This window comes from Arvicola amphibius, chromosome 4 (assembly GCF_903992535.2).
Source record: "Arvicola amphibius chromosome 4, mArvAmp1.2, whole genome shotgun sequence".
Lineage (NCBI taxonomy): Eukaryota > Metazoa > Chordata > Mammalia > Rodentia > Cricetidae > Arvicola > Arvicola amphibius.
Genome location: NC_052050.1, coordinates 35,324,945 through 35,351,139, shown reverse-complemented (window position 1 = coordinate 35,351,139; position 26,195 = coordinate 35,324,945). Strand labels below are relative to the sequence as shown.

The 26,195-nt window shown below is 52.8% G+C and overlaps 1 protein-coding gene across 2 annotated transcripts; it reads left to right on the top strand.

Moving 5' to 3' along the window:
• The first annotated feature begins 2,312 nt into the window (after positions 1-2,312).
• Positions 2,313-26,097, top strand: Tbx4 (T-box transcription factor 4). Of its 2 annotated transcripts, none has more exons than XM_038328051.1 (8): positions 2,313-2,504; positions 3,168-3,262; positions 10,794-10,913; positions 11,557-11,704; positions 22,379-22,531; positions 23,184-23,272; positions 23,352-23,587; positions 25,481-26,097. In XM_038328051.1, the coding sequence occupies exons 1-8, from the start codon at positions 2,313-2,315 to the stop codon at positions 26,095-26,097; spliced, it is 1,650 nt and encodes a 549-aa protein (XP_038183979.1). The 2 variants fall into 2 exon arrangements, with proteins under 2 accessions (XP_038183979.1, XP_038183978.1); XM_038328050.1 differs by having other exon boundaries at positions 25,478-26,097.
• The last annotated feature ends 98 nt before the right edge of the window (positions 26,098-26,195 follow it).

Below are 26,195 nucleotides of genomic sequence, written 5' to 3'. Positions count from 1 at the left end.
TAATATTACAATTATGCTAAGTCTTAACCTATGAAAATTTAAATAGAATGAAGAGCTGGAAGTGGGAACATGAATGGGGTACCCAGTACAAGTAAAATAATGATAGCTTAAAAGGATCAATTGAACACGTATCTAATGACCTAGTTATTGGTAACAGCATTACTAACGTGCCCGGGGAGCGCTGAAGGGCCAAACAGTAACAGCAAAGCAACAACGTCTTTGATTAGGATACCAAACTCCCACTTCATCCTTACAGCGTTAAAATCACGAATAATTCCAGAGCTAGGGATAAATATTCCTAATGTTGTCGAACTGATCAGAATTTCACTTCGATAATAACAAAACATTGAAAATTGTAAATCTTAAAAAAAATTCCCCCTAGTATAAGGAAAAAAATTAGTAAAAAACATGAAAAGAAAATGTTACCTCTGCCCCCCCGCCCCCGAAAAATAAGGTAGCCCAAAGTACCCATTCCAGGCCCAGAGGCAGTGCAGCCCGCGCGACGTGAAGGGCCTTGGCGCCGAGTCTGGGGCGAGCGCGGGACCCAGGATGCCAGCGCTGGGACCGAAAGGAGCGCCCAAAGGGGAGGGAAAAAGGGAATGGGGGGGGGGTCTCGAGCGGGGACTTAGTGGCGAAGGAAAGCGATCTGCGACCCGCTGGAGGGGAAGGAGAGCGCCGCGTAACTCTGGCGGCGGTGTAGAAGGGCAGCCGGCAGCAGCGCAGACAGGGTGAGGAGCCGCCGTGAGGCCGCTGCTTGGTTCTAGGTGCCGAGGGACCTCCGTAGCGCCGCAGGCAGCCCCTGCTCTTGGCCCTATGAGCCTCCGCACCTGGGGCGGGCGGGGCGGTCCATAGGTACCCATTCTGGTAGGAGCCCAAATAGAGTGGAAGGCAGCGCACTAGCCAAGACCCTCCCGGGATCCTGGATTTTCGAAGTCCAACGGGGAAACCAGCACGTGGCTCAAGGCAGGGTGCAGGGGCAGGCCACGTCCAGGGAGCCTTGCTAGTTCTAGGCGGGCTGTGGCTGGGCTGTCAACCTTATCTTTATGGGCTTTTCCCAGCCCTGGCTGGCCCTGGCCCCCTTTTATCTCCTCGGTTGCACTTGGCTTGTTTACTTTGGAGGCCCTGGGAGCCGAAGTCTCAGTCCTGGCGCAGAGGCTGGTGAGCTGGGTAGGTGAGGGCCTGTGCCCGGGGATGCATCGCCAGAGAGTTGGGCTAGAACCGAAAGGGCCTGAGAGGACAAAAGGGAGAGATTTCGCCAAGACACACAGAAAGCCCACTAAAGCTTGGCCAGATTCTTAAGGAAGAGTAGGGTGGTGGGAAGGGAAGCGTAGAGCAGTGTATGGCGGCACCCGGAAGGATGTAGGACAGGCAGGACCTTGCAAGCAAGCTAGATTTTTCCTTTGGGCGTCTCCGAGACCACGACGAGCACTTGAGCAGGCAGGTGAATAGGCCCAGATACTTCTGGGAAATTTAGCTGTGCCCCAAGGCAAGGTCAGACTGTGATTGTGAAATGGACCCGCCCTACTGGCCTAGTATTTAGCTAAGAGGTCTTTGAATCCTTTGGCCCAACACAGATTACTTTTTGGAACCGAAGAGCGAGTGTGTGAGCCAGCCTGTGCGAATGTGAGGACAGTTTGAAGAGGCCGCTGGCAGAGTTCAGGGTCTGGATCAGAGGGACCCCAAGACAGAGCGTGCTCCTTGGGTGAGGAGGATGCGGTGTGGGGTTTGGAAGCGTTTGGTTCAGGATGTCTTCACTTGGCGTGCCTGGACTGAGGTGCTGGATGAGGGCAGAAAGCTGAGCGCTGGCCTCAAGCGCCCCAGCTCTGGGCCCTTCTCAGGTGTGGGGCTGCAGGAACCGGGGCCCTGACTTCAGGCCTAGCTCTCCTCTCTCACAAGCCCAGGTAGTGAACTGAGTGTCCTGGGCCAAAAGTGAGACCCTAGTTATTTCCGAGAAGTCAAGAAGACCCAGGCCTTGGGCTCCAGTTGAGCAGAAGGGAGGGACACCGGGTGCAGCTGAGACTGTGTGGGAAGGTGGTCCTTCCTCAAGACCTACTCAACACACACAACCTCAAATCTTAGGGGCAGGCAGACCTTCAACTGCACGTAGACCCTCCCAGGTCCAGAGCCTGAAGGGAGGAGGCTAGGGTCCTGCCCTCCCGCGTGCTCCCTCCCCCAGCTCAGAAGGGGGCGGGGTCCACGTGTGCCGGGGCACCCACCAGAAGCCCCGGGGGCTCAGCTCCATAGGGCCGCCGGGGCCTCTGGCCAGTGTGGATCTGGCTGAGTAACTCGGCTGTGTGCTGTGCCCGCAGGAGATGCTGCAGGATAAGGGCCTGTCGGAGAGCGAGGAGGCCTTCCGGGCCCCGGGCACAGCGCTCGGGGAGGCCAGCACCACCAACGCCACCAACGTCCCCGAGCCCGCGCTGGCAGCGCCGGGTCTTAGCGGAGCAGCTCTTGGCAGTCCCCCGGTCCAGGGCGCCGACGCCGCCGCTGCCGCCTCGGAGCAGGTAGGGGCGTCGAGCTGTTTGTGTGGGTCCTTCGTGGGTCGTAGTTAGGATTGCTAGGGTCCGAGACTGTCAGCCCTTTGGTTCTCCGCTGGGCAAGCCTCGTGTTCTCTGCTTTCGAGGGAGGGTTCTTATCCACCCCGAACCCTCCGGGGCTGACTCTGAGGCAGCCCTAGAAGGGAGATCCCTGATTCACAGAACGAACCCAAACCAATGTCCAGTTTCTAAGACCCCAAAAGGGTGAAAGCCAGGGAGCAGGACCGACAGGAAGGCCACAGAACTGTTGCTGCGAAGGCTTTAGAGCCGCTACCGTGCATATCACCACAACCCGCATCCACCGAGCCTTTCTCGTCCCTCGGTTCGCCCACAAGCGGTGGCTAGAGCCAGCTGTGGAGTGTGTCTGCATGGCATAGTCACCTTGTGTTCTCTGTAGGAGCGATCATCATAGGTGAAGCCCCAAGGGAGAGAGTTTGAAACTCTGATTCAAAGCTTCAAATTCTCCAGTGGTTCAAAATAATTTTGTGAGAAACGAAATCTCGAGGAGTAGGCTCGAGGGCTGGCTGTTCTGCACGCTTCGTCGGACTGCGCTCTACTCTATGCAGGCTCCGCGTGGAGCCCAGCTGTGGGCCAGCCAGGCAGACCAGTTCTCCTCCCTCCCATCTCCAGACCATCGAGAACATCAAGGTGGGGCTGCACGAGAAGGAGCTGTGGAAGAAGTTCCACGAAGCGGGCACCGAGATGATCATCACCAAGGCCGGCAGGTCAGTCCGGGAGAGCGGCAGGTGGGAGCCAGGAAAAATGTGTTTGCCAGGAAGGCCCGAAGGGAGAGGACTCTGCTGTCCTCTGGGTTCCTGGTCTTGGGCCAGTGGGAAATTTATCAGCCACTGAGGTCCCAGCTCCACGTTCTACAGCAGCTGGCGGGACCTACAGCTTTTGCACCTTCCTTGGACCTGAGGGGGTCGGATGGGATAGCGTTACGCTGACGACGTGCTAACAAGCGCAGCCACACCCGAAGGCCACCTGCAGGGATGCTTGGCCCTCGGGGGAATTGCTCTGCCCGCTAACCTCCCGGTGAGGGACGGGCTGAGGTTTCTCAATCGCCCAAACTTTTTGGGAGCAGCATGAACCCCAAGTTACTTATCCTAGGGCAACACCCTCCTCAGTCTAGGAGAAGGCACCACCGGGTCTGTGCGCTGTCGGGGCGCCTCCCTAGCTCTCGGTGGCTGCCAGCGAAGGGTGATTTATAAAGTGGAAACATCTTTAAAATGCACTGGTGTCTGTGGGAGAGGAGGGAGGGGAGGGTGAGAAGAGAAAGACACGGAGCAGCGTATGTGTTCTTGAGAGATCACAAGCCTGTGAATGTGTGTAAAGGAGACAACGGCTGTGGTGGGCTGACTGGCCCAGGACAGGAGTGGCCCAATGGAGCAGTTAGCAATTGAAGGGGACCGCGATAGACACTGGGAACTTACAGTTTAGGAAGCTCTTATGGAGACTGCCCTTCTGCATCCATACCCTTGGTTTTGGTCTCTGGGAGCAAATTAGGTGAGACAATATCCATTTCCCTGGTGATGAGCCTGGAACTTGTTGTTTGGAGAAATCAGATGGTAAGCCATCAAGGGCCAGGGATGTGGAGTCAGACCATAGTGGGAGGAGTGTTCTCTTGCCAGCTCAACTGTTTCCATCTGTGCAACCCTCAGACAAGGGCCATACTCTATGGGTCTCTACCTGCTTCCCCTTCACCCACAAGAGAAAAGGTCCTGCTTCATTCGGCTGTCCATAAAGCCCATGACAGAGTTTCGGTTCAAAAGAAATAAAAATCAGTGGGGTACTGTGTGCAGTGTATGGATACTGGGGTCCTTCCAGTCGGCTCCCAAATGCAGGCATTGTGAAGCTTTTTGTTTGTTTGTTTTTTAATTTTGTGACGATAGAAACATGAACACTTGGTCACCCTCTTGTCTCAGAAAGATGGCATGGTCACTCAGGGCTTAAGGGCTTTACCTCTTCCCAGCTGGGTGAACTTGGGTGAGAAACTTGTCCTGTGGCCCCTTGGTGCCAGGTGTTTGAAAGTGATAACTGTAAGTATAGCTGCTGTCCTTCCTAACTGTGGGACCCAAACCAGGGGCTTCTGTGAAAGGCGCTGGTAAAGCAAGCGTCAGGTGCATTGCAGGTGTGGAGAAAGGGGGATTGTTCTCTTGTGCCTGCTAACATGGAGGAAGGAAAACAGAAAGAACTCTCCAGACTTTACATGTGTAGATTTTAGCCTCTTGGAAATAGATAATGGGCATGTTCTCTGGATAAAGGAGTTTCTGGTTTTCAGTGAGCTTTTCTACCTGTGTGGGTCCTCATTCCCCCCCCCCCAACAGAAATCCTTAAATCCGCACTGCAGAGTCTGCCCTCTGAGTCAGAAGCCTGCACCCTATCCTAGTGATCCTACCTAGGGGTGGGCCTCGGGGGATGGCGCTGACAGTTTAAAAATGATCGTGAGGATTCTGGTCACTTACGTGGTCCTCACGTTCTTTTCTCTGGTGGAAAGTTATACTAAATTTAATTGGAAAAACTTATTAGCCTCATCCACTTCCGCTTCTGATCTCAGAGCCCCATTTCTTCCTGCAAACCTTCCTATCTTTTTGGAGGTGTGTGCGCTAGGATCCGCCCCATCTTGCACATGCTAAGTGTGCCTCTCAGGCACTAGCTACACCTCCAGAACTCCACTGTCTTCAGAGACCTCCTTCATTGGCTTGCTCGCTGTGTCCGGACAGCCTCTGGGTGCAGTCTGCTGTGTTTGGGCTTGTGGCTCTTCCACACTCCACCCAGTGTTGTCCCAGACTACCAGTACCCTTCCTGGGGCATGCTCATTTCTCAGCAGATGGCCGGTTCGTAGATTCTAAGATGGAAAAACCTCCTCCATGGCTCTTTTCCTTTTCTTTACTGATGCCCTATAAAGTGTGGGATTGTTTGCTCCTGGAGACAGACTCTGGCTGCTAAGGGGCATGATATCTGCTGTCTGGCCTGGGAAGAATGGGGCCCTGGAGAAGGGAGCCAGAATCTTCTCAAGACCCTTTGCGTTCACGGTTTCACAGGTCTTCCACCCATTGGGTTCTTGGAAATCTGAAGGCTAAAGGAAAAAAAGAGAACCAGCCCCTTTGGATAGTGCCTTTGACTGCAAAGCTCAAGACCCCCGGGGTGCCAGGTGTCACGTGAGAGTCAAACCCTTCCTAGTCAGTCTCAGTTCCTCTCAGAGCAGAGCGCTCATGTTGGTAATGGCAGAGATTTCTCTCTTGGCTTCAGATCCCTTCCAAGCTTGATACATGTGAGAAACTGCATTTTTCCCCCTCCCAAACACAGATAAAAGTGAACTCCACAAAAAATTAAACATAAACCTTCCAAAAATGAACATTTCCTACCCATCTGACTGCCCTTCTCCTAGGTCATGGTTTTGCCACCAGATAAATCTCCACTATCAGTCTTCATAGCCTGTTGAGTTCAATGTTGCTTGTGTTAGTGACAGTGAATTTGCGTTTGAAAAATGAACTACCGATGAGAACTCCTGTTGAACCTGTATTGTTTGTTATTCTGAGGCAAGGATTTGGCCTGGCTTAATCCCGGGCTTCAAAGCCAATTGCCCTTGCTCTGTATACAGAGCGTCAGAGCCCAGTGGCGTGGGTGATAAGAGAAGTAAGGGTTGAAGACACTGGGAAAGTGGGTTGGGGAGAGAGCGCTTTGATCTCGTCTTAAAGTATTTTCTGAAAGCAAAAGTCTATCAGAAGGAAGTGCCTTCCAAAAAAAAAAAAATTCCAAGCAAAGCAACTGACCTTCCCAAACAGCACCCATTCCACACACCCTCCCTAGACCCTCCCCTCAGGGAAAATATGTCTTTAAAAATGCTTTGGGTGTATTAGAGAGGCAGGCTCTCTCTCTCTCTCTCTCTCTCTCTCTCTCTCTCTCTCTCTCTCTCTCTCTCTCTCTCTCTCTCTCTCTCTCTCTCTCTCTCTCTCTCTCTCTCTCTCTCTCTCTCTCTCTCTCTCGTTTCAGAAATCATTTGGCTCCAAAAGATCTGGCCAGAATATAGACAGCCCTCACCCATCCCCCCACACCTTTGGTTGCTGCCCTGCCCACCCCTTCTCAACAAGACTCCACGATTTTAAGGATAAAATAATGGGCGGGCTTTCCAGTGATCCCTGCCTTTCCCATGCAGCTCGTTTTGCATTTTTGCTTCTCTTCAAGGTTCTAAGAGGGAACCCTGTGTGTGTGTGTGTGTGTGTGTGTGTGTGTGCGTGCGTGCGTGCGCGCGCGCGCGCGCGGGCAAGCACTGTCATTTAAATGTAGGTTTCTTTGAGTGGAATATTTCTGCAAGAGAATGCCGGCCCATCTAAAGTTTATAGCCCTATAGAATTAAAAACAAAACAACAATGAACCCAGGGTGTAACCACCATCCAGATAAGGAGAACCTCCCCAGTCCCCTAGCCTTCTTCTTGAGTGCCCTCCGGGTCACCACCGCTGCCACCCTGAAAACCACTTTCCACACTTCTCTCCCGCTCTGGCGGTTTTAATGCCTGCATTTAAGGGAAGGCACGTGCAACTGCTTCAGGCCTCCACCCTCAAGGAAGTCGGGGGGGGGGGCGTTTAGCTAGGTAGGGAGAGTCTGGTGAGGTTCCAAGATCTTGATTTCCACTCTGTCCCCGGGATGTGGGAGTGTGCACTAATTCGGCGCCTTGCGTTTGACAACCAGAAGACCCAGGAGCCAGCCATCCCCGCTGCATCCTCTCCCGGCGGGGAGTTTGCATTTATAGATCTGTGGCCAAAAGCACAACGCCCCCCAGCCTCGGGCCTGCGTACAGAGGAAGCTTATCCTAGCAGCTCATTCTAAAGCCATTTCCGAGTAAGAAGCAGATAAAGGCTCGGGTCCGGTACCCTTTCAGAGCCGGCTGCTGATCAGAGGGGAGGTCCCGGCTTTCATCTGCTCCCGGCGGGCGGCCAGGCGGCCAGCGTGTTTATTCCCCTGGCGGAGCCGCTTCCGCGCGTGCTGGCCGCCGCAGCTGTCTGGGGACAGCGCGGGAGCGGGGACTCCGGGTGGCGGGGAGAGAGAAGGCGCAGGGGCACGCGCGAAGGGTACAGAAGGGTGCCGGCCGTGTAGGGCTCAGCAACAGCTAAACCTAGTGACACCCTCCTTCCTGCACCTCTCTTCCCAGCCCTGAGCAATTCCCCCCCCCCCCCCACACACACTGTAGGGTTATTTTCAGGTACATTTAATGTCGTCAATCAGAAATAACTTATCATTTCATTACAGGATCATTTCGTGTGTTTCATTAGCGAGGAGGAACTTTGTCAGTAGAGCACGAAGGAAGTCACAGCTTCCAAATTCAGTCTAACCTCTTCCATGGAGGCCTGCTCACCTGATGAACAGGCCTGCAATTTGGGCTTTTGGGTTCCAGCAATAACCTTTTTCCAAATCAGGGGCGGAAGTGAGGTTGAGGGTGATATTCCTCGTCTTTCCATGCAGCCGCCCTTCCACCCTGGACAGACAACTGGATATTGGGCATGGTGTGGCTGGCAGCATTTGGGGCCCCCACAGTGTGGTCTGAAGGCCCTTGAAGCATGCCCTCAGCAGGCTTAGCTTAGACCTGGCCATCTGTTTCTAAGAGGACAGCCCATCCTGCTGCAGGGGACCCACACCAGATATCCTGGCTGCCCTCTCAGCTTGTGAGGGCTGATGCCCTTGGAAGAAGGGACTTGGTGGGTAGAAGAGGCAGGGGCCAGGAGGTACTCACCTTCTCCACACCAGTGCCCCAAGACCTCCCCAAAGTGGCCTCTGAGAGGACGCAGACCCTGTAAGCCTTGGGAGCAGAGTACAGAAGTCTGAGTGTCTGCCTGGCCCTCTGAGCTGCTGAGGCAACATGGGAAGGTCAGGCTCCCGCAGACCCCTTTCCTTCCAGTCTACATACATTGTTGTAGTGGCGGCCAGGCACTTCTTCCTGGCCCTTGTATGTGGGTCCTGGCCCTGGAAGGGGGCTATGGTTGTCCTCTGCTGGTGCCACCTGCAGCGATTGACTACCTGGGCCCAACAGCCAGGGCTGCCCCATTTTGTTGCTCTTTCTGTAGCAGTTATGAAATGATAGCCTGCAGGGGACAGGGTTCTTGGCCTTCCCCCAGGGAAGGCGAGGCAAGGCAGCCGCTGCCCTCCTCTTTCAGCTTCAGACCCACCAGGAGTGAGGCAGGGCCAGGAAACAGAGTGGCACCCGCTCCAGCTGTGCCCCTATGCCGGGCTGAGAGCTGGTTTGAAGGAGGAGGCAGGATTGGGTTCCTGAGTTCTCTGGCTCGCCCCCCCCCCCCATCCTTGGAGAGGGGTTGGATTTGAAAATGCTTTCAATCGACATCTGAGACAAATTCTTCCACACGGTTTATAAGTCCCTAGACTTGCAGTAAGAACTGCCGTCCCCCCCACTTCCAGGCACGCATACAGGCACACATGCGCACTTGACCCACAAGCTCATGCACATGCGCCTGGACCGCCATAGCCGCCCTTTTTCTCTGCAGTGCGTGTCCTGGTCTTTCCAGTAGCAGGAGAGGTGCATGGGCTGGGCTAGGCAGGTCCTGGAGGGGAACCAACTCTTCCAGAACCTTTCTGCTCAGGGTCCCAGTTTGTTGTGGGGTCTGCCAGCTGTGGAGACCTTTATTCTTTCCGGAAGTTCTACCCTATCCAGGCTAGCTAGTACTGATGACAAAACGGAGGTGGGTGTGTCCAGTCTGTTTGAGGTTTCCAGGGCAGCGTCTTGTGAGGTTCTCTGGCTTAGTGAATGGCTTGCTGGTTCTCAGCACCACAGTGGAGGGTGGGTTTGAGGCTCCCACATCTGTGGCTTCGGTCAGGTTTGGATCCTGCTTCTCTCCTGGGGAACCCCTTCGTGATTTGGGTTTTTTTGTTTGTTTGTTTGTTTGTTTTTGTTTTTCGACACAGGGTTTCTCTGTGTAGCCCTGGCTGTCCTGGTACTGTAGACCAGGCTGGCCTCGGAGATTCACCTGCCTCTGCCTTGGGAGTGCTGGGGTTAAAGGTGTGCACCACCACCGCCCTGCCCTGCTGATTTTTCTTTTCTTTTCTCTTTCTTTCTCTCTCTATTTTATTTTATTTTATTTTAAGAAGGTTTTTTGGTATATAGTTCAGATTGGGCTCTAACCAGAAGTCCTCCTGCCTCAGCCTCAGAGTGCTGGAGTTATAGGTCAGAATGAACGGCCATGCTGGTTTGAAATGGAGTATGTGACCCGTACATAGTGACGGTCATCTGACCCAGTGTGTGCTAGGCAAATGGTCTACACATGAGTTCCATCTCCAGCCCTCTTTGTAAGGAGTCAGCTGGGGAGGGGAGGGAGAGGGGTTCTGTCTGCCCTGCTCTGGTTCAGCAGGAACAGAGGGCTCTGTGTTCCTGCAGGTTTGCGGATACTGAGTGCCCTAGGGGAGCTCTTCTCAATTAGCGTCCTGGACAGTTTCATTATGGGCTACAGGAACTGGACCACTCATTTTGTTGGGTCCATTTTTCAGAGACCTAGGCCATACCCCTGGCTTGTGGGCGGTGGAACAGAGCAGGGGCTCGAGGAGATGGTAGTAATGTTATCCTCATTTGAGAGGTAGGGAAACTGAGGCAGGTGGCCTGAGGCTTAGCTGGTTAGAGGTGGGCCCGACTGTGGTCCATGGCAGTTTTTGTGAAGCAGGTTGATTTCTGCTTCCATGTTTTGGCCCATGAGGCTTCTCCACTGACTTCCTGGATTCCTGGTCAAGGTGCTATGTATGGCCTCAGTGAAGCATGCGCCGTGAGAAGTACCCCTGCAGCTCATACAGGAAGAACCAGGCTTAGCAGGGTTTTCCCCGAGTTCTCTTTCCTGTGAGAAAGGCATCTCATTGCCTATGGAAGCCGCTGACAGTGGCTTCCAGGTCAGCTGCACTAGCGCCCTATGATGTCACCTCAGAACTTTGCTGTCTGTAAGCTGGCAAAGGACTGGGGACAATTCGAGGCAGCCAGAATGCTACTGAAGTGCCCCCTCACTGTCCCAAACAGGGTCTCTATGCTGCCTGCTGCGGTTCACAGCTACCGGGTCCCAATCATGGGGGATTCCCGGGGAGGGAGATTTGGACAAGGTGTACACTGTCTTTCTGGGTGTAGATTGACAGCTGGTGGGGGGGTCTGGTGTAGTTTGGACAGCTCTGTCCTCTGGGACAGTGAGGACAAGAGAGAAGTGGGTCATGACCTTTGGCTAACTCTGCTGTTTCTCCCACTGTGCCGCCTCAACCCTTGACCCCCTCAGGAGGATGTTCCCCAGCTACAAGGTGAAAGTCACGGGCATGAACCCCAAGACCAAGTACATCCTGCTCATCGACATCGTCCCCGCAGATGACCATCGCTACAAGTTCTGCGACAACAAGTGGTAAGAGGCTCAGGGCCTGTCTCTCCTCGGCGCCCGCGCTCCTTCCAGTCAGTCTTCACTGCCCAGAGTCTTGCTGGGGTGCTTCCTGCACCCGGGCAGGGGCTGAGGCAGGTGTGTAGGCTTCGCTGGCCCTTGACGGGCCCTGGAACATCTGACTGGGACTCTCTGGGGTCCATGGTGGTGGAGGTCATAGAAGCAAAAGCTAGACTAGAACTCAGAACAGGTTCTGGATTTGAAAGTTGTTTAGGTCCTTTGAGACATCCCAGCTGACACATTTACAACATTGGAAAAGTAAAAAAAAATATATAAGGGTGTGCGGGGACTGGAGTGGGGGGGGGGTTGGTAGCTCAGGAGTTAAAGCACTGCCGGTAAATAAATAAAACTTATTTATTTATAATAAGACTCTCCCTGAAGTGTCTTTATAAACAGCCCTAGTCTTTGAAGTCAATGCTGCCACCTTCCTTCATCTCCCCCTTCCTACTGAAGTGAAGGGAGGAGCTGGGAAGCACTGACTCCTCCATTCTGCTCTCCTCCCCTTCCCCCTGCATCAGCACTGGGCCTTGGTTTGCTCTCAGGGGGAATGGGGAGTTTGGCTTCACCAGACCCCAGGGAACTCAGCTGCCACTGTCTGCTTTGTCTGCAGGATGGTCGCAGGGAAGGCTGAGCCAGCCATGCCGGGGAGGCTTTATGTCCACCCAGACTCTCCTGCCACAGGGGCCCACTGGATGCGACAGCTGGTCTCTTTCCAGAAGCTGAAGCTGACCAACAACCACCTGGACCCCTTTGGCCATGTAAGGACTGGGGTGGTCTGGTCTTGGGAGAGAGAGCAGCTGTGGCGGCGGTGGTGGTGGTGGTGGTGGTGGTGTCTTAAGGTTTGAGAGCAGGAGAGACTCCACTTTTTATCAGGCCTCTGACCCTGCAGATCAGCTGTGCATCCCCTTCCTCCTCACCAGCTGGTGACTCTGGGCAAGGCTCTCAGCCTTTTTGAGTCTCTGTTTCCGTGTAGAGTCTGGGGTTGACTGCATGTGCCTTCCGTGGTAGTAAGGCCTAGATGGGGGATATGCAGGAAGTTCCTTAACAGAGAAAAGCCAAGTGAACGGTGAGTATGGCAGTGGAGATGACGAGGAAGGTGGCAGTGATGGAAGACGTTGCTGATGCTGGCAGCTGTGATGATGTGATGTGATGCTGGCCATGGTGGGGGTGGTGATGCCATGACGGAGCCCAAAACCTATTCCTGCTAGACTCTACAGATGTGAATTCTGAAGTCCCTCTGACCTCTGGAAAGGGAGCGTTATCTCTGGCTACTGGCTCAGCCGCTGCCTGGGGTCTGGTTCATAGGTCAAGACCAGGGTGATGGCAGTAGGAGCGGCAGTGGTGGCTGCCTGCAAACATCCTAATCCCAGTTTCTCAGGCTCGTTCTTTCCCACATCTGGCCCTGGCAGGCCCACAGAAAGGAAGTTTTTATGTGAAAATCTTTAGCTCAAATGTGTTGCAAACAGAAGCCTGGCAGCCAGTATCGTCTTGCGGGGCATCAGACCCTGATTCCGTGGATGCCTGCTATTCTCTGGTATGTGGTGCAGGGGTGTGGGGGAACCTCAGGCGGTGGAGGCTGCTAGGTGCTGCACACCTGAACACAAAGGTCACGTGGGACAAGGACACAGGTCTCTTGCACAGCTCAGTCTCTGGGGAGACTGAGTAAGGGTCAGTACAAGTCAGGGTCCCGAGAAGAAAAGTTCTTTCTGGAGAATGCCGGAAGTGCTTCATCCTGATTGACAGGAAGCTCCTGGTTTCAGTTTCAGAATCTGATCCAGCTTTCTTCTTGGTCATTGGTGGTGTAAATACACATTTAGAGTACAGGATGGAGCAAATTAACCTTTTCTGTTTTATAAGTCTCTATCCTGGGCTTCCCATGCAGATCCCAGTGGGGAGGGTCAGCCAAGCCCCAACTCCCAGAGCAAATCCTAGCCAGGTCTCTGCTCATGTGACTCCTACTGAACTTTGTCTGCTTGGCTGGACTGTGGTATGGGGCTTACAAGATGAGGGAGGGCCAGTGGGGACCGTAGAGACAGGGCCCTCTAACCCTGCAGGCTCATGCAGCACTGGCGGGTTGAGTGAGTCAGGAGCTTGACAGGTGAAAGCATCCTGAGATTAAGGGTTTGGATGGGATCTTGGTTACACCTGCTTGTTACCATGGCTCCCAGCTCCCAGCTCCGAGCTTCAGGGTGCTTCCTAAGACACCCCTACTTCCCTGGCCCTGCAGAAGGTGAGAGAGGTGAGAGGAGAAGGTACTCAGGCTTGGAAAGCAGGCTCTTTAAAAGGAGAAAATACTATGTTTTCTTAACTCATCCCCCATCCTTGGTGGCTCCTTATAGTTTTTTGTTTCTTTTTTTTTTTCAGGATTTCTCTGTGTTGCCCTGGCTGTCCTGGTACTTGCTCTGTAGACCAGTTTGGCCTTGAACTCACAGAGATCTGCCTGCCTCAACCTCCCGAGTATTGGGATTAAAGGAGTGTACCACCAGAGATAGGCAGATCTCTGTGAGTTAGAGGCCAGCCTGGTCTACAGAGCAAGTTCCAAAGCTACAGAGAAACCCTGTCTCGAACCCCCCCCCCCCAAAAAAAGCACGACACCTACAAGGTCATTTGCTGCTATTTGGGGCTAGAGACATTGCTCAGCGGTTAAGTGCACTGGCTGTTTGTTCTTCCAGAGGACCTGGATTCAATTCCCAGCACATGGCCATTTACAACTGCCTGTAACTCTACCTCCAGGGGATTTGACACCCTCGCACAGACATACATGCAGACAAAATGCCAATGCACAAAAGTAAAAATAAATCAATCATTTACTTTTTTAAAATTAATTATTTATTTATTTATTTATTATGCATACAATATTCTGTCTGTGTGTATGTCTGCAGGCCAGAAGAGGGCACCAGACCTCATTACAGATGGTTGTGAGCCACCATGTGGTTGCTGGGAATTGAACTCAGGACCTTTGGAAGAGCAAGCAATGTTCTTAACCACTGAGCCATCTCTTCAGCCCCAATCATTTACTTTTAAAAGTGTGTGCTACCACTGCTCCGCCTGATCCTTTTCTTAATTTTCTGAGGACCAGGGGTTTGGGCTCAGCAGCTGGTCTTTCATGGCAGATGGAATCTAGAACAGGAACTTCTCTCACACCACTTGGATAGATGCTCCCAAAATCAGGGTTGATTTCTAAATGGGAAACCTGTGGGGTTTAAAAGCTTCTTTAAAAATATATATATATAATGTTTGTGGATGTTTTGTGTGCATGCCTGGTTCCAGAGGAGGTCAGAAAAAAGCGTTTGATCACCTGGATTTTAGATTCTTGTAAGCTGCTATGTGGGTGCTGGGATTGAACCCAGGTTTTCTGGAAGAGCACCAACTGCTGCTCTTGAGCCACCTCCAGCCTCACCATGTGGGGCTTTGCAGCAAACACCCACAAGGAAATTTCTAGTGAAAACGGTGGAGAAGGAGGCTCGGGAGGGCAGGCAAGGTGCAGCGTATGACCTGGATTTTGTTAAGAGAGGGGCCGGCAGCAGGAGCAGAAAGGATCATGGGAGTAAAGTAGGCCAGCCACTGCTGCAGCATGGCGTACCTTCACCTCCACTTCTGTCTTTGTGCTGCTGCAGACCTGACTGTCCATCTCTTGCTGTTTCCCTCCTACTCCTACCCCCACCCTTCCAGGAGGCCCTGGCTAGGTGGCCCCGTAATGGAAATAAGGTGCGTCCCCTCTTTCCCTCCTAGTCTTTTGCTGCGCACTAGCCCCCCCCCCCCCCCCCCCCTGTGTCTGCACTCTATGCTCTGGCACCCTGTTCGCGATTCAGGCAAGGGGGCTGGAGGTTAAAATACACAGACACACACAGACAGAGAGACAATGACACGGGTCATCCTTGAATTCCCCCCTTTATTGTGTTCAGGGGCAGATTATATAGAGATAGCCACGCCCCAGCCAAACCCACCAGAAACCACTCTCCTGCAATCAGGAACTCCTGAAGGTCTCGTGCTCAGAGCAGCTGTAGGCACTCAGATAAAAGGATTACAAGAAATTCAGGATCTGGGGTCCCACTGCTCCCAACAGTCTTTCAAGAGTCTAGCAATACTTCTTGGACTTCAGGAAGCCAAGTAGGATTGAAGTAGATCCGTAGGGACTGGCACACAGTCTTGCTTTCCTGCAGATCTGGAGGAGGAAAGGCGATGTGTGCAGTGGCTTGTGCGTAGTTCTGGGTGCGGGGAGATAGATGGCTGCCATCATCTGTGCCAGGCCTTTCTGCTTTCAGCTGGCTGAGAAGAAAGGGCCATCTCACAGGGTGACTCTGACTGGGAAGGACTGAGATAGCCCTCATCAAAGTTTCTTTCTTTCTGTTTGTCTGTCTGTCTTCTTTCCATTCCTCCCTCCCTCCAGAGAGACAGGGCTTTTCTGTGTAGACTAGGCTGACCCTGAACTCAGAGATTCATCTGAATTTCTTAACAAGACATAGACACACTGGAGGTGGAGGGGGGGGCATCCATAATGTCTTTTCCTCCTTCCCAACATCCCAGTGACATACCGAGGTATGATTCTATCAAAGTTCACTCTGAGGAAGAGTGAGCTTATTGGTTTACTCACAGAGCATAGACATGGGTTACTCACAAGAGTGTGGGTGCTTCCCCCGCAAGAGGCTACACTGGAAAAATCTTTACCCAATATGAATAATAGCTTCCCCATTCACTGCATAGTGATTTTCCCATCCCGTTTACCTTCCTCCATTTCTTAGCCTTGGTTCTGAGTTCAAATACAGCTCCTCTGGGGAGGAGGCACAGGCTCTCTGTGTGTTCAGAGCGTGCGCACCTTCTCACCCCTGTACTTACAAAGCTATAGCTGAGTGCTTGTTTGTATCTCTACAGTTGATTTTTGAATCAGAAACACAGTCACATGGATTTAAAAATAAGTCACCAAGGAGACTGGAGAGATGGCTTAGTTGGTTCCCATATGCCTGAGATAGATCCACAAGGTTGATGTCAAAAAGCCCTGCCCAGTGGCATGTGTCTGTCAACCCCAGTGCTGTGGGTGTGGACAGGTGGGCCCCACTGCCTAGCTATCAGAATTAATGAACTCTGGATTCTGTCAGAGAGCCTAAGAAAGTAGGATGGAGAGCCACCCAGGACGACGCTGGATGCTGACCTCTGGCCTCCACGTGCACACGTGTGCATAAACACAGCACAACACATACACAATTCGTCACGGAGTAAATGCAAGTGTTTTTGCTGTGACGTGGTTAGCCGCTGTTACTACTTTCGGCGTTGTTGGCACATACAGGCAGAATAGGCTAAAATATCAACGCCTTGTGCACCTTGCTCTGTGAACAATGTATCCTGGTGATGCTTCCATTCAGAGAGAGCTTCCTCTGCCTCCAGTGCAGCTGCGTTCTACCTTCCTGTGGTTCCACGAACCATTTTGCTTTGCCAGGTGCTTTGGTCTTCGTTTCTTGTTTTGTTTTGTTTTGTTGTTTGTTTGTTTGTTTCTGAGGCCTAGTAACCCAGGCTAGCCTTGAACTTGTGACCCTTCTGCCTTCATTTCCAGAGCACTAGGATTATAGGTGTTGACGCTATCCTAGCTAATTTTTCACTTCTTTGTTTTCTGAGAAAGGTAGTCTCACAGTGTAGTCTCGACTAGTCTAGAACTTGCTACGTAGACCAGACTGGCCTCACACTCCAAGAGATCCGCCTGCCTCTGCCTCCCAAGGGTGAGATTCAAGGCGTGCGCCACCACACCTGGCTACTTCTCACTCTTTTGATTATGCTTGAGTGGGTATCAGATACGTGTGTGCAGTAAATGGCCTGTTCACAGTTGGGAGGGAGAGTTTTGAAGATAGTCACCTCCCTCCTGTCAGGGGAATCCACAAACGTGTGTGCCCATTGTGGCCTTCCTGCAGGGTGGGAGGGCGGACTTTCTTGATTATTCTTTTCGTTTTTTGTGTACATGTATGTGGTGTATGCACGTATGTGGCCTACATGTTCACAGGACTGTGGTGTGTTTGCACCTGTGTGCACACGCATGTGGAGATCAGAGATCAGCCTTGGATGCTGTTCCCCAGAACTCCACCTGCCGTCTCTTCTGAGAAAGGCTCTCACTGGACCTGGTGCTCACTGATCTAGATACGCTGGGCATCCAACCTCAGGGACCGTCCTGTTGCTCACTGCCTCGGCTTGCAGGTTACAAGCATGTGCCACAGTGCCTGGTTTTTGACATGTGTACTGGGGATCGAACTTGGGTCCTCATGGTTGTACTGACAAAGCCATTCCCAGCGCCAGCTCTTTAGATCCCTGACAGTTTGATAGGCAAACGATAGGAACCAATTATAGTTTTAATTCACGTCTCCTTCCCTTCTCCCCGGGCATCTCCTTTTCTGTGAACCATGTGCTTCTTGCTCCACTTTCCCCTCAGATTTTCGAGCTCATCAATTTTTAGCTTTTATAAATGTGGAAGCTTTAGGTCCCGTCTAATGCGTTGGCCAGTTTGTCACTTGATCTGGCCCACGGTGGTCGTGGTTTTCCCTGGCAGTTTTTGATTGAATTTATCCATTCTTTATAGGTTCTGGGAAGACCTCAGTCATTTCTTTTTGAGGGAACTTTCCTTCAGTACTTTTTAGAATCTTTCTGTGCAGCCCAGGCTGGCCTCAAACTTATGATCCTTCTGCCTTAGCTTCCTGAGTGCTTTGGGGAGTCTGTTCTAGCCACTATGTGAGCTCTAATGATCAAACTCAAGTGGTCAGGCTTGGCAACAGATGTCTTTAACCACTGAGCCATCTTGCCAGCCCTGGATTTATTTTTAAGTACAAAATAGGAACCCTTTAGAACTATGCTAGCATCTGATGGAGGTGTCAATCCTTATTTCTCTGACTTTTGAGAGAGCTACCTGGCTGTTACATCATCAGTAAGGGAGGGTCCTCTTTCCCTTCTTCTGCACTCTGGGTCCCCATGTGAATTTGTTTATTCATGTGCCAGTTGCTTTAACTGCTGAGACTTCTTGATACATTTAGAGTTTGGCAGGACTTGTCCCCTTGGCTCTGCTTTTTTTTTCCTTCTTGGCGAGTTGTGTGTGTGTTTTTCATATGAACTGTAGGATCAGCATGCGGAGCTGAAAAGGAAACTTCGTTTCTACAGTAATTCCTTTAGATTGTAAACTGGCTTTGGGAGGATTGCGAGGAATGCCCTCTTCTTGACTGGAGTCATCCCCTTGTCCTTCGGAGTGCATTCAGGTGCCCTCCCTAAGGCTCTGCACATTCCTGCGGGGTCTCGTCTCGGGTGTCACTGCCATAAATGCACCATATTTTCTCCCCACTGGATTCTCGGTGATGGTATGTCTCACATTATGTCTGGATGCCCGGAAAGCCAGTGGGCGCTGGCAGACAGCATACGAGTCATGAGCCCACACAATGGGGTGCTGTTCAGACAGGTGGCCTTTCCTGGGTCAGGGGCTGCTGTCCCCCCCATAGATCTATGTCTCCTTTTCCTCTTTGTTACCCCCATTTCCTGATTGATAGTGTGCCAAGACCCCACCAGTGCCTTAGGAGCTACAGAGACCTGAGGACTTGTCAGGCCATCCCTACACAGTAGGTAAACGGAAGTGCAGCTCAGGAGTTAGTCCTGCTTCTGCCTCCACCTCAGATCGCTGACTGATGTCCAGATGTCTTCTGACGCTCTCGCCATGGTCTATTAAAATGAGGGTGGCAATGTTGACTTTGTAATAAGGCTTTGTTAAGATTAATTATGATGTATGTAAGATACCTCGCCAGGGCCTGGCATGAAGGCTGCGTTCTCCTGGCCCCTTATGATGGCTGTGACTTTGAGAAGAGGTACAAACGTTCCTGGCTGTGTGTGAGAACCCAGGTTGCTGTCCTGGGATCGAGACTCAAGGCTTCTCACATGAGCTGAAGGTCTTTGCGTGAGTCCTTGTTTTCTCACTTCCACTTTAATATTTCTCTTCCCTTTCTTTTTTTTTTTTTTTTTTTTTGGGACAAATACCTCGTTCCACAGCTTAGGTTGGCATGGATCTCTTGGGGCCCTTCTTACATCTCAACCTCCCAAGTCCTGGTGTCGCAGGTACAAGCCGCTACATCCACTCTCCTGTAGATCCTATCCACGTCCCAACCTGGGCAGGGTGGAGGAAGTGATCTTAGCAAGTGCACGATGCTGGGTAAATCCGGTTTTAAATGAGACGGAGTATATGTCAGCCTGCCATTGTGTGGCTGGTATCTGAGCAGATGCTTTGGGGTCCGTGGCCCTTACAGTGTCTAGCAGACACCTTCTTATTAGTCATGAGGTTTATCGAGAGCAGGGTGTACTTTTTCCAAGGCCATCTGGAATCTGCTGGGTCGCCTGTCTTCATCCAGCTGTGTGTCCTTGGGCGAGTCATGTTCCCACTCCAGGCCTTCTGTTCCTCGTTGTAAGTCCAGGGGGTTGGGTCAGAGCCCCCTCTGCACTCTGTCTTTCTAGGGCTCTCAAGTTCTTAGATTCCAGTGGGGCTAAATCTAGACCTCAGTGGCAAGGCACGCATAGAAAGCCCTTGAGATGGATGTCTGGCGCTATTGTAATTGTTAAAATAGAGCAGGCTTCTGAATTGAGGCCAGAACATAATGAATCCCATTTCTGTAGAACAGTGACGATGAGGGGGACCAGTCGTGCAGGCGGGTGGTTGATGTGGCTAGCCCGTTTGGCCCAGCACCACTCTACAAGAGATAGGCAAGGGAACTCGGCACCTGAGGAGCTCCTGACTGGAGCCAGGTGTGCCAGTCGCTCAGTTGCCTTCAGAGTCTCTCAGGCTCACAGTACTGGGGTTCAAACCTCCACTGAACTGCACTGGTTTGATGAATGGGGTCCTTCCAGACAGATTCCAGACTATTAAGAGCTTGAAGGGTGTTTGAGACCACCTGGTTGAGAGCTGTACTTCAACAGATGGGGACTCTAGTGTCTGGGGAAGAGCTTGCTTAGGATTCGGAAATGGTGGAGCGATATCAGGGAGGCTTCTCTGCGACCAAGACTGTACCCTCTACATGCAGTGGTTCTCAATCTTCTTAACGCTGTGGCCCTTTCATACAGCTCCTCGTGTTGTGGTGACCCTCCCCTGCAACCATAACATTATTATTGTTCCTACTTCATGACTAACTTGGCTGCTGTTAGGAGTCATAACGTAAATCTGTGTTTTCTAGTGCTCTTAGGTGACCCCCGTGAAAGGGTCGTTTGAGAATGGATGCTCTAGGGGCTCCTACCTGCCTCTGCAGGCCCCACATTTTCTGTTCCCTGGAAGGTGTCTTTGGCAGTCTCTCAACCCAAGTCATCAGGAACACTGTCATGGGCTAAAGTGGTGGCCTTCTGAACACAGGACCTTTATGGAACTGGTGGGAGTGGCCGTGGGAGCAGGGAAAAGGAAGAGCCTGTGCTCCTGGATACATTGTGGCGGCTGCAGAGTTGGGCGCAATGGCTGTGGTTTGGCGTTCTGTCTGGTCTGCCTTGGTGATGCCAGCCTAGGAGAACCAGAGAGATTGGGGCCCATCCAGCATTTGGGGGAGCTGCAGCATGTGAATGGCCGTAGAAAGTTTGTATTGGATACATGCTCATTTTCAGATTCTGACTGGAAAAAAAAAATGCCAAGATTAACTTGTCTCTGGTGAGCAAAGTAAAATCTAGAGGTTTGGAGGCCTGGCCCGGCTCTGCGCTCACTCAGCCAAGAATCCTGACATGCCAAAGAACAACAGATAGGACCCTTTCTTCGGGGAAGTTTGTTTATTTTTAGTGGTAGTGGGAACTGAGCCCCCATTTCTAGCCCCGGATGAGTTTGTAGTTTTGAAGAGTTAAGAGGAATTAGAAAGCCACATGGTACAGGCAAGGCAGAGTGAGAAGCTTCATATATGGGAGGTCCGGCACAGGGCCTGAGTTCTTGCAGAAGGGAGAGAAGACAGGCCTAGATGTGCGAGAGAACGCCAGTGCTACAGGAAGGACCATGCTGAGGTGGGGACACGCCCAGGCTGCCTCCCAGGAACAGAGGTCCTCCCTGAGTACCCGTGCCTTGGTGACTTGTACAGAGTGACAAATCTTGAGGTGTTTCATAAGGCCTAGCTCTGCCATATCACGACATTCCTGGCTGCAGGAAAGGTGTCTTCTTCTGCCTCATTTTGAGTTGGGCAGTGTCCTGCGCTACCAGAGAGCTCTGCCCTTACCCCCAAGAGCGTAATGGCTGCTGTACAAGACAAAAAGGCTGGCCAGAGCACCTAGGTGAACTTCAGAGCCTAGGGCAGGCAGAAGCACACAACTAGCCTGCACCAGCCTTCCAGATACAGGACGAACATGGAACCTTCTGGTCCTCAGAACTCAGCAAGGCTTTCCAGAAAAAAAAAAATACTGGGCCCTTTCTCTTGGCACTGTGGCTACCCAAGGGTTAAACATTTCATTCCACAGAGGCTGCCGGCAAGCCTAGCCTGGAAGGGGCACCCCATGCCGAGGAAAGCATTTTGAGGGGAAGAGGAGCCGAGGGCCAGCAGCTGAGATAGAAAGCAAAGGGTTAACAGATGCAGCAGGGCTGATAAAATGCCCCAAATTCCTGGTCCTGCCTCCAGTGGGAAGGCGTCTGGCAAATGTCAACGATAAAAAATGCATTTTAATGGCACCTGATGTAGCCGCTACCGTGAGGGCACAGCCATATGAAGCACGTTGGGGCAGTTAACTACTGTGTGTTTCTGTCTGGGCTCTGGTGACCAAGCATCTTGGGCTCTTCCCTAAGCTTCAGTCAGCTAGGCTGACCTCTGTCCCCAAGCCCACTGCTCTGGGGTGCTCACGGTCTCCTGCAGGCCCAGGCATCGGTTTAGGAGCTTGGCTTGTCGCTGGATGAGTGCTAGGAACTGTCATGAGCAGCTCCGAGGGCAGCAAGCCCTAGTCTTGCATTGGGCCCCAAGCTAGAGCAGGACATTCCCCCCCCCCCCTTTCTCCCCTCTCTCCTGTCCTGCAAACCCTTACCACAGTTGTTGACAGATGTGAGAGGTGGTGGCTGAGCCCTTACAGTGGGCAGTCCCAGGAAAGGCAGGACACCTGTAGGTTGAGGGGAGGGGGCAGGCTGTGTACTAGGATCTCACAGTTGAGCTCCAGAGAAGGCGAGGGACTCAGGATCAGTGAGTCGTCAGAGCCCTGATCTTTTGCCTATAGCCCAGCTAACTCAGCCGCATGGATTTCCCCTTTCTCTAGGCTCTTGATGGTCACGGTGAGACAGTCCCACACCACAAAAGCTGGGATAAGGTGCCCTAGAACAGAGAGGCTAAGTGAGGCTGTGGGGATGGAGTTGGGACCCCAGTTCCTTTATTTGGGAGCTTTGAGACATTTCTGGGTTCAGGCTTGGGTCCTAGGCTCTCAGGAAGAGGCCAGCCAGGGCCCAGGGTGGTGGGGCCTGGGGCTCAAATCAAGACTTTCTCTCACAGATCATCCTCAACTCCATGCATAAGTACCAGCCACGGCTGCACATCGTTAAGGCCGATGAGAACAATGCTTTTGGCTCCAAAAACACAGCCTTTTGCACCCACGTGTTCCCAGAGACATCCTTCATCTCCGTGACCTCCTACCAGAACCACAAGGTTGGTAACCCCAACCCACACTGAAACCCCACCCAACCTGCCTTCTTCCCTGAGGTGAAGTGAGGCTGCTGCCGACCCCAGGGCACATCAAGTAACGAACAGAAAAGCAGAATAGTACAGACAGTGAGATCACCATGCTGGGAAACAGCGGTGGAGGTTAAGGAGCCCTGGAGAAGGCAGAGCGAGGCCAGCAGCTGAAAACTAAAGGCATGGAGTCGGCCTTGGGGTGTGAGGGTCGGGTTCTTTCCTTTTAGAATCTTCTTTAGGTTTAGTTCTGGGCTGGCAGGGAGAGGAACCTGGGTCCTGTCAGCTAGATGGCTGGCATGTGCCAATCACCACTTCCTCCCTTACCCTTGGTCATAGGCTGCAGTGGGTTTTAGAAGTGTGGCCAAGTCAGATTTTCAGTCACACAGAATCGTTTAGGAGGTTGACACATGCAGGGGTCAGAAGAAAGCACCAGAAGGGCAAGCTCCTATGAGCAGCCAGGTCAAGGAAGACCCAGTTGGTCCTGGACGGCACGCTGGCTCAGGGCTGGGGTTCAGCTTCTCCAGGCCATACCTAGGTTCTCGTTAGGCCTGAGTTGGGGGAGGAGGGCTACTAAGCAGGCCTGTCCTTTCCCCTCCTAGCCACTCTGTGTGCCCTTTCCCGACAGATCACACAGCTGAAAATTGAGAACAACCCTTTTGCCAAGGGATTCCGGGGCAGTGACGACAGCGACCTGCGTGTGGCCCGGTTGCAGAGGTGGGGCTGCCCTGGCCAGGGGTGGGATGGGAAGACCCAGGAACCCTAAAGCATCTTCACTCTCTCCCTGCTCCTCCAGCAAGGAGTATCCAGTGATCTCCAAAAGCATCATGAGGCAGAGGCTCGTCTCCAGCCAGCTCTCCGCTAAGCCTGATGTCAGCCCCCTGCACAGCGCACACCAGGCCCTGCAGCACTACCAGTTTGAGAATGGGGCCCACATGCAGTTCGCTGCCGCAGAGCCCCAGGACCTGCCCCTCAACACCTTCCCAACACAGAGGGACTCCAGCCTCTTCTACCACTGCCTGAAGCGCAGAGGTAGGGATCTGGGAACTGCCCGAGGCCCTGTTGGTTCTCGCTTTTATGTGACCTTGGGAATCCTCAGACAGTTCTTTTTTGTTTGTTTGTTTGGTTGGTTTTTGTGTTTTTTTTTTTCAAGACTAGGGTTTCCCTGTGGCTTTGGAGCCTGTCCTGGAGCTAGCTCTTGTAGACCAGGCTGGCCTCGAACTCACAGAGATCCGCCTGCCTCTGCCTCCTGAGTGCTGGGATGGGGTTCCTCATGCTCGGCTCTGCCTAGAAGGAAGTGGGAAGCTAGATTGGTGGTCTCAGCCGCAAAGCAGGGAGGACCCACAGTGCTGGGTCTGGTGCTCTCCGCTGAGCCTTCCAGGATGCCCACTGGTTTCTTGGGAGGTGAAATGAGTGACTGGGCCCTTGGCTTCTTTCTAACACTGACCCGGAAACCAGCATGCCCAGGCTTTGCTGCCTACCCTGTTTCCCACAGACAGATTCAAGTGCGACTACTGTTAACCTTGCCAAGGGATCTTCTTAGGTCTCCAAAATTCTGTTGGGAGCAAGTCTGGGGACTTTTGCTTTAATCCAGAACATTCTGTCAGCCCACTCCTCTAGACGAGCCTGACAGAGTGCCAAGTGTCCTAGATGCAAGTCCCATTATAATCCAGTCCCCTGGAGGTCAGAGGAATGGTCATTAGACCTGATGATGCCTCTTTATTTTAAAAAGGTGGGCTTTTCATGTTACTCTATAGTAGTCAAATTTTAGTACCCATAAATAAAGCTTTGCTAGAGCTCATCTATCCCATATGTGGTCTATAGCTGCTTTCATAGGTCAGCAACCAAACTGATTATCTGTGGCACATACTGATGGCCTTCAAGTCTGTACTACCTGTCTGCCCCTTTGCTCCTTCCAGAGTAACTGGGCCACCTGCCAATCACGGGAAGAGGTGGGGAAAGAGGCCTAAGTATCCCTGGGCAGCCAGGAATCAGTCAGTCTACAGAGGGGCTAGGAGGTCCACCCCTCTTCCTCCCGGCTGCCCAGCTCTGTAACATGGATCCCTAGAGAAGAAAGTGCAGGAGGGAAGCCAAGATCAGCCACGGGGAAGTGTTCTTGAATTTGTTGAGAGAGGGCTGCCCCAGCCCTCAGGCCTCAGTTACCCCTGGGTCCCTGAGGGGCAGACATGTTCCTCCAGAGGGTTGATCCCACACAGTCGGGGCCAGGTTGGGGGTGAGAGGGCAGTGCTGGAAGATGCAGCGATGTGGTTTGTGGTGGCTGCTGGCGTCATTCCAGAGGGTCACAAAGTAGCCTGAACAGGCAGTCTTTCCCCTTGTCGCGTGTGCAGCTGCTCTGTAGAGGCTGTTGGGTTGGGATTGGCAGGACAACCGCAGATATGCCTTCCTTTCGAACACAGTAGGGTTAAACTGCTCGTCTCATCTCAAAACAGCAAAAGCTTGCCTACAAGCCTTTTTGGCCCACCGCCTCCTTCCCGAGGCTCTCCGCAGTAACATCATGGCCTTAATTTACTGGCTAGTTCTGACAGATGTGGTCTCCGGGCCTGCTTCGTCCTGGCAGTTGCCTTCACTCTCCTGGGCCAAGTGTGTGGAAGGGCCTCTGAGCATCCCGAGAGTCAGGCTGGCAAGGCTTTGTGTTGCCTGATGCAGTGGGTTCCTCAGCGTCTGGTGATGTGATGTCCCCCGTGGCCTTTGACGAGGGTCCATAATCTGACCACTTCTTGGCCATTGCCCCCTTATAAAAGCTGCGGCTGATTCAAACGGTTCTGGGAGCACCAGGTAGCATGGGGCCAGGGCGGGTGCTGAGAGAAAAGGGCAGGCTGTCCTGGCATGTGGGGGTGGACGGGTGCACCAGGCCCTGGGCCGCTGGGAACACCCCTTCCTGAGCACTTCTTTGTCTTCCAGCAGACAGTGCCCGCCACCTGGACTTACCCTGCAAGCGATCCTATCTGGAAACTCCCTCTTCGGTGGGGGATGATCACTACTTCCGTTCTCCCCCTCCCTACGACCAGCAGATGCTGAGCCCTTCCTATTGCAGTGAGGTGACCCCCAGAGAGGCCTGTATGTACTCGAGTTCGGGGCCCGAGATTGCGGGGGTGTCTGCTGTGGACGACTTGCCCCCGCCCCCACTGAGCTGTAACATGTGGACGTCGGTCTCGCCGTACACCAGCTACAGCGTGCAGACCATGGAGACTGTGCCTTACCAGCCCTTTCCCGCACACTTCGCCACCACCACGATGATGCCACGGCTGCCCACCATCTCGGCCCAGAGCGCCCAGCCACCAGGAAACGCCCACTTCAGTGTGTATAATCAGCTGCCCCAGTCTCAGGCCCGGGAGCGGGGGCCCTCCGCTTCCTTCCCTAGAGAGCGTGGCCTCCCCACAGTGTGCGAGAGGAAGCCACCCTCCCCACACCTGAACGCTGCCAACGAGTTCCTTTACTCCCAGAGCTTCTCCCTGACCCGAGAATCATCCTTACAGTACCATTCAGGAGTGGGGACTGTGGAGAACTGGACTGATGGATGACGTGACTGCTGTATCCTTGACAGCCCCAGGACCATGTCAATCCAGAATTAACCTCTGTGGGTGGCTGGCACTGCCAAGAAACACGGGAAGATATTCCA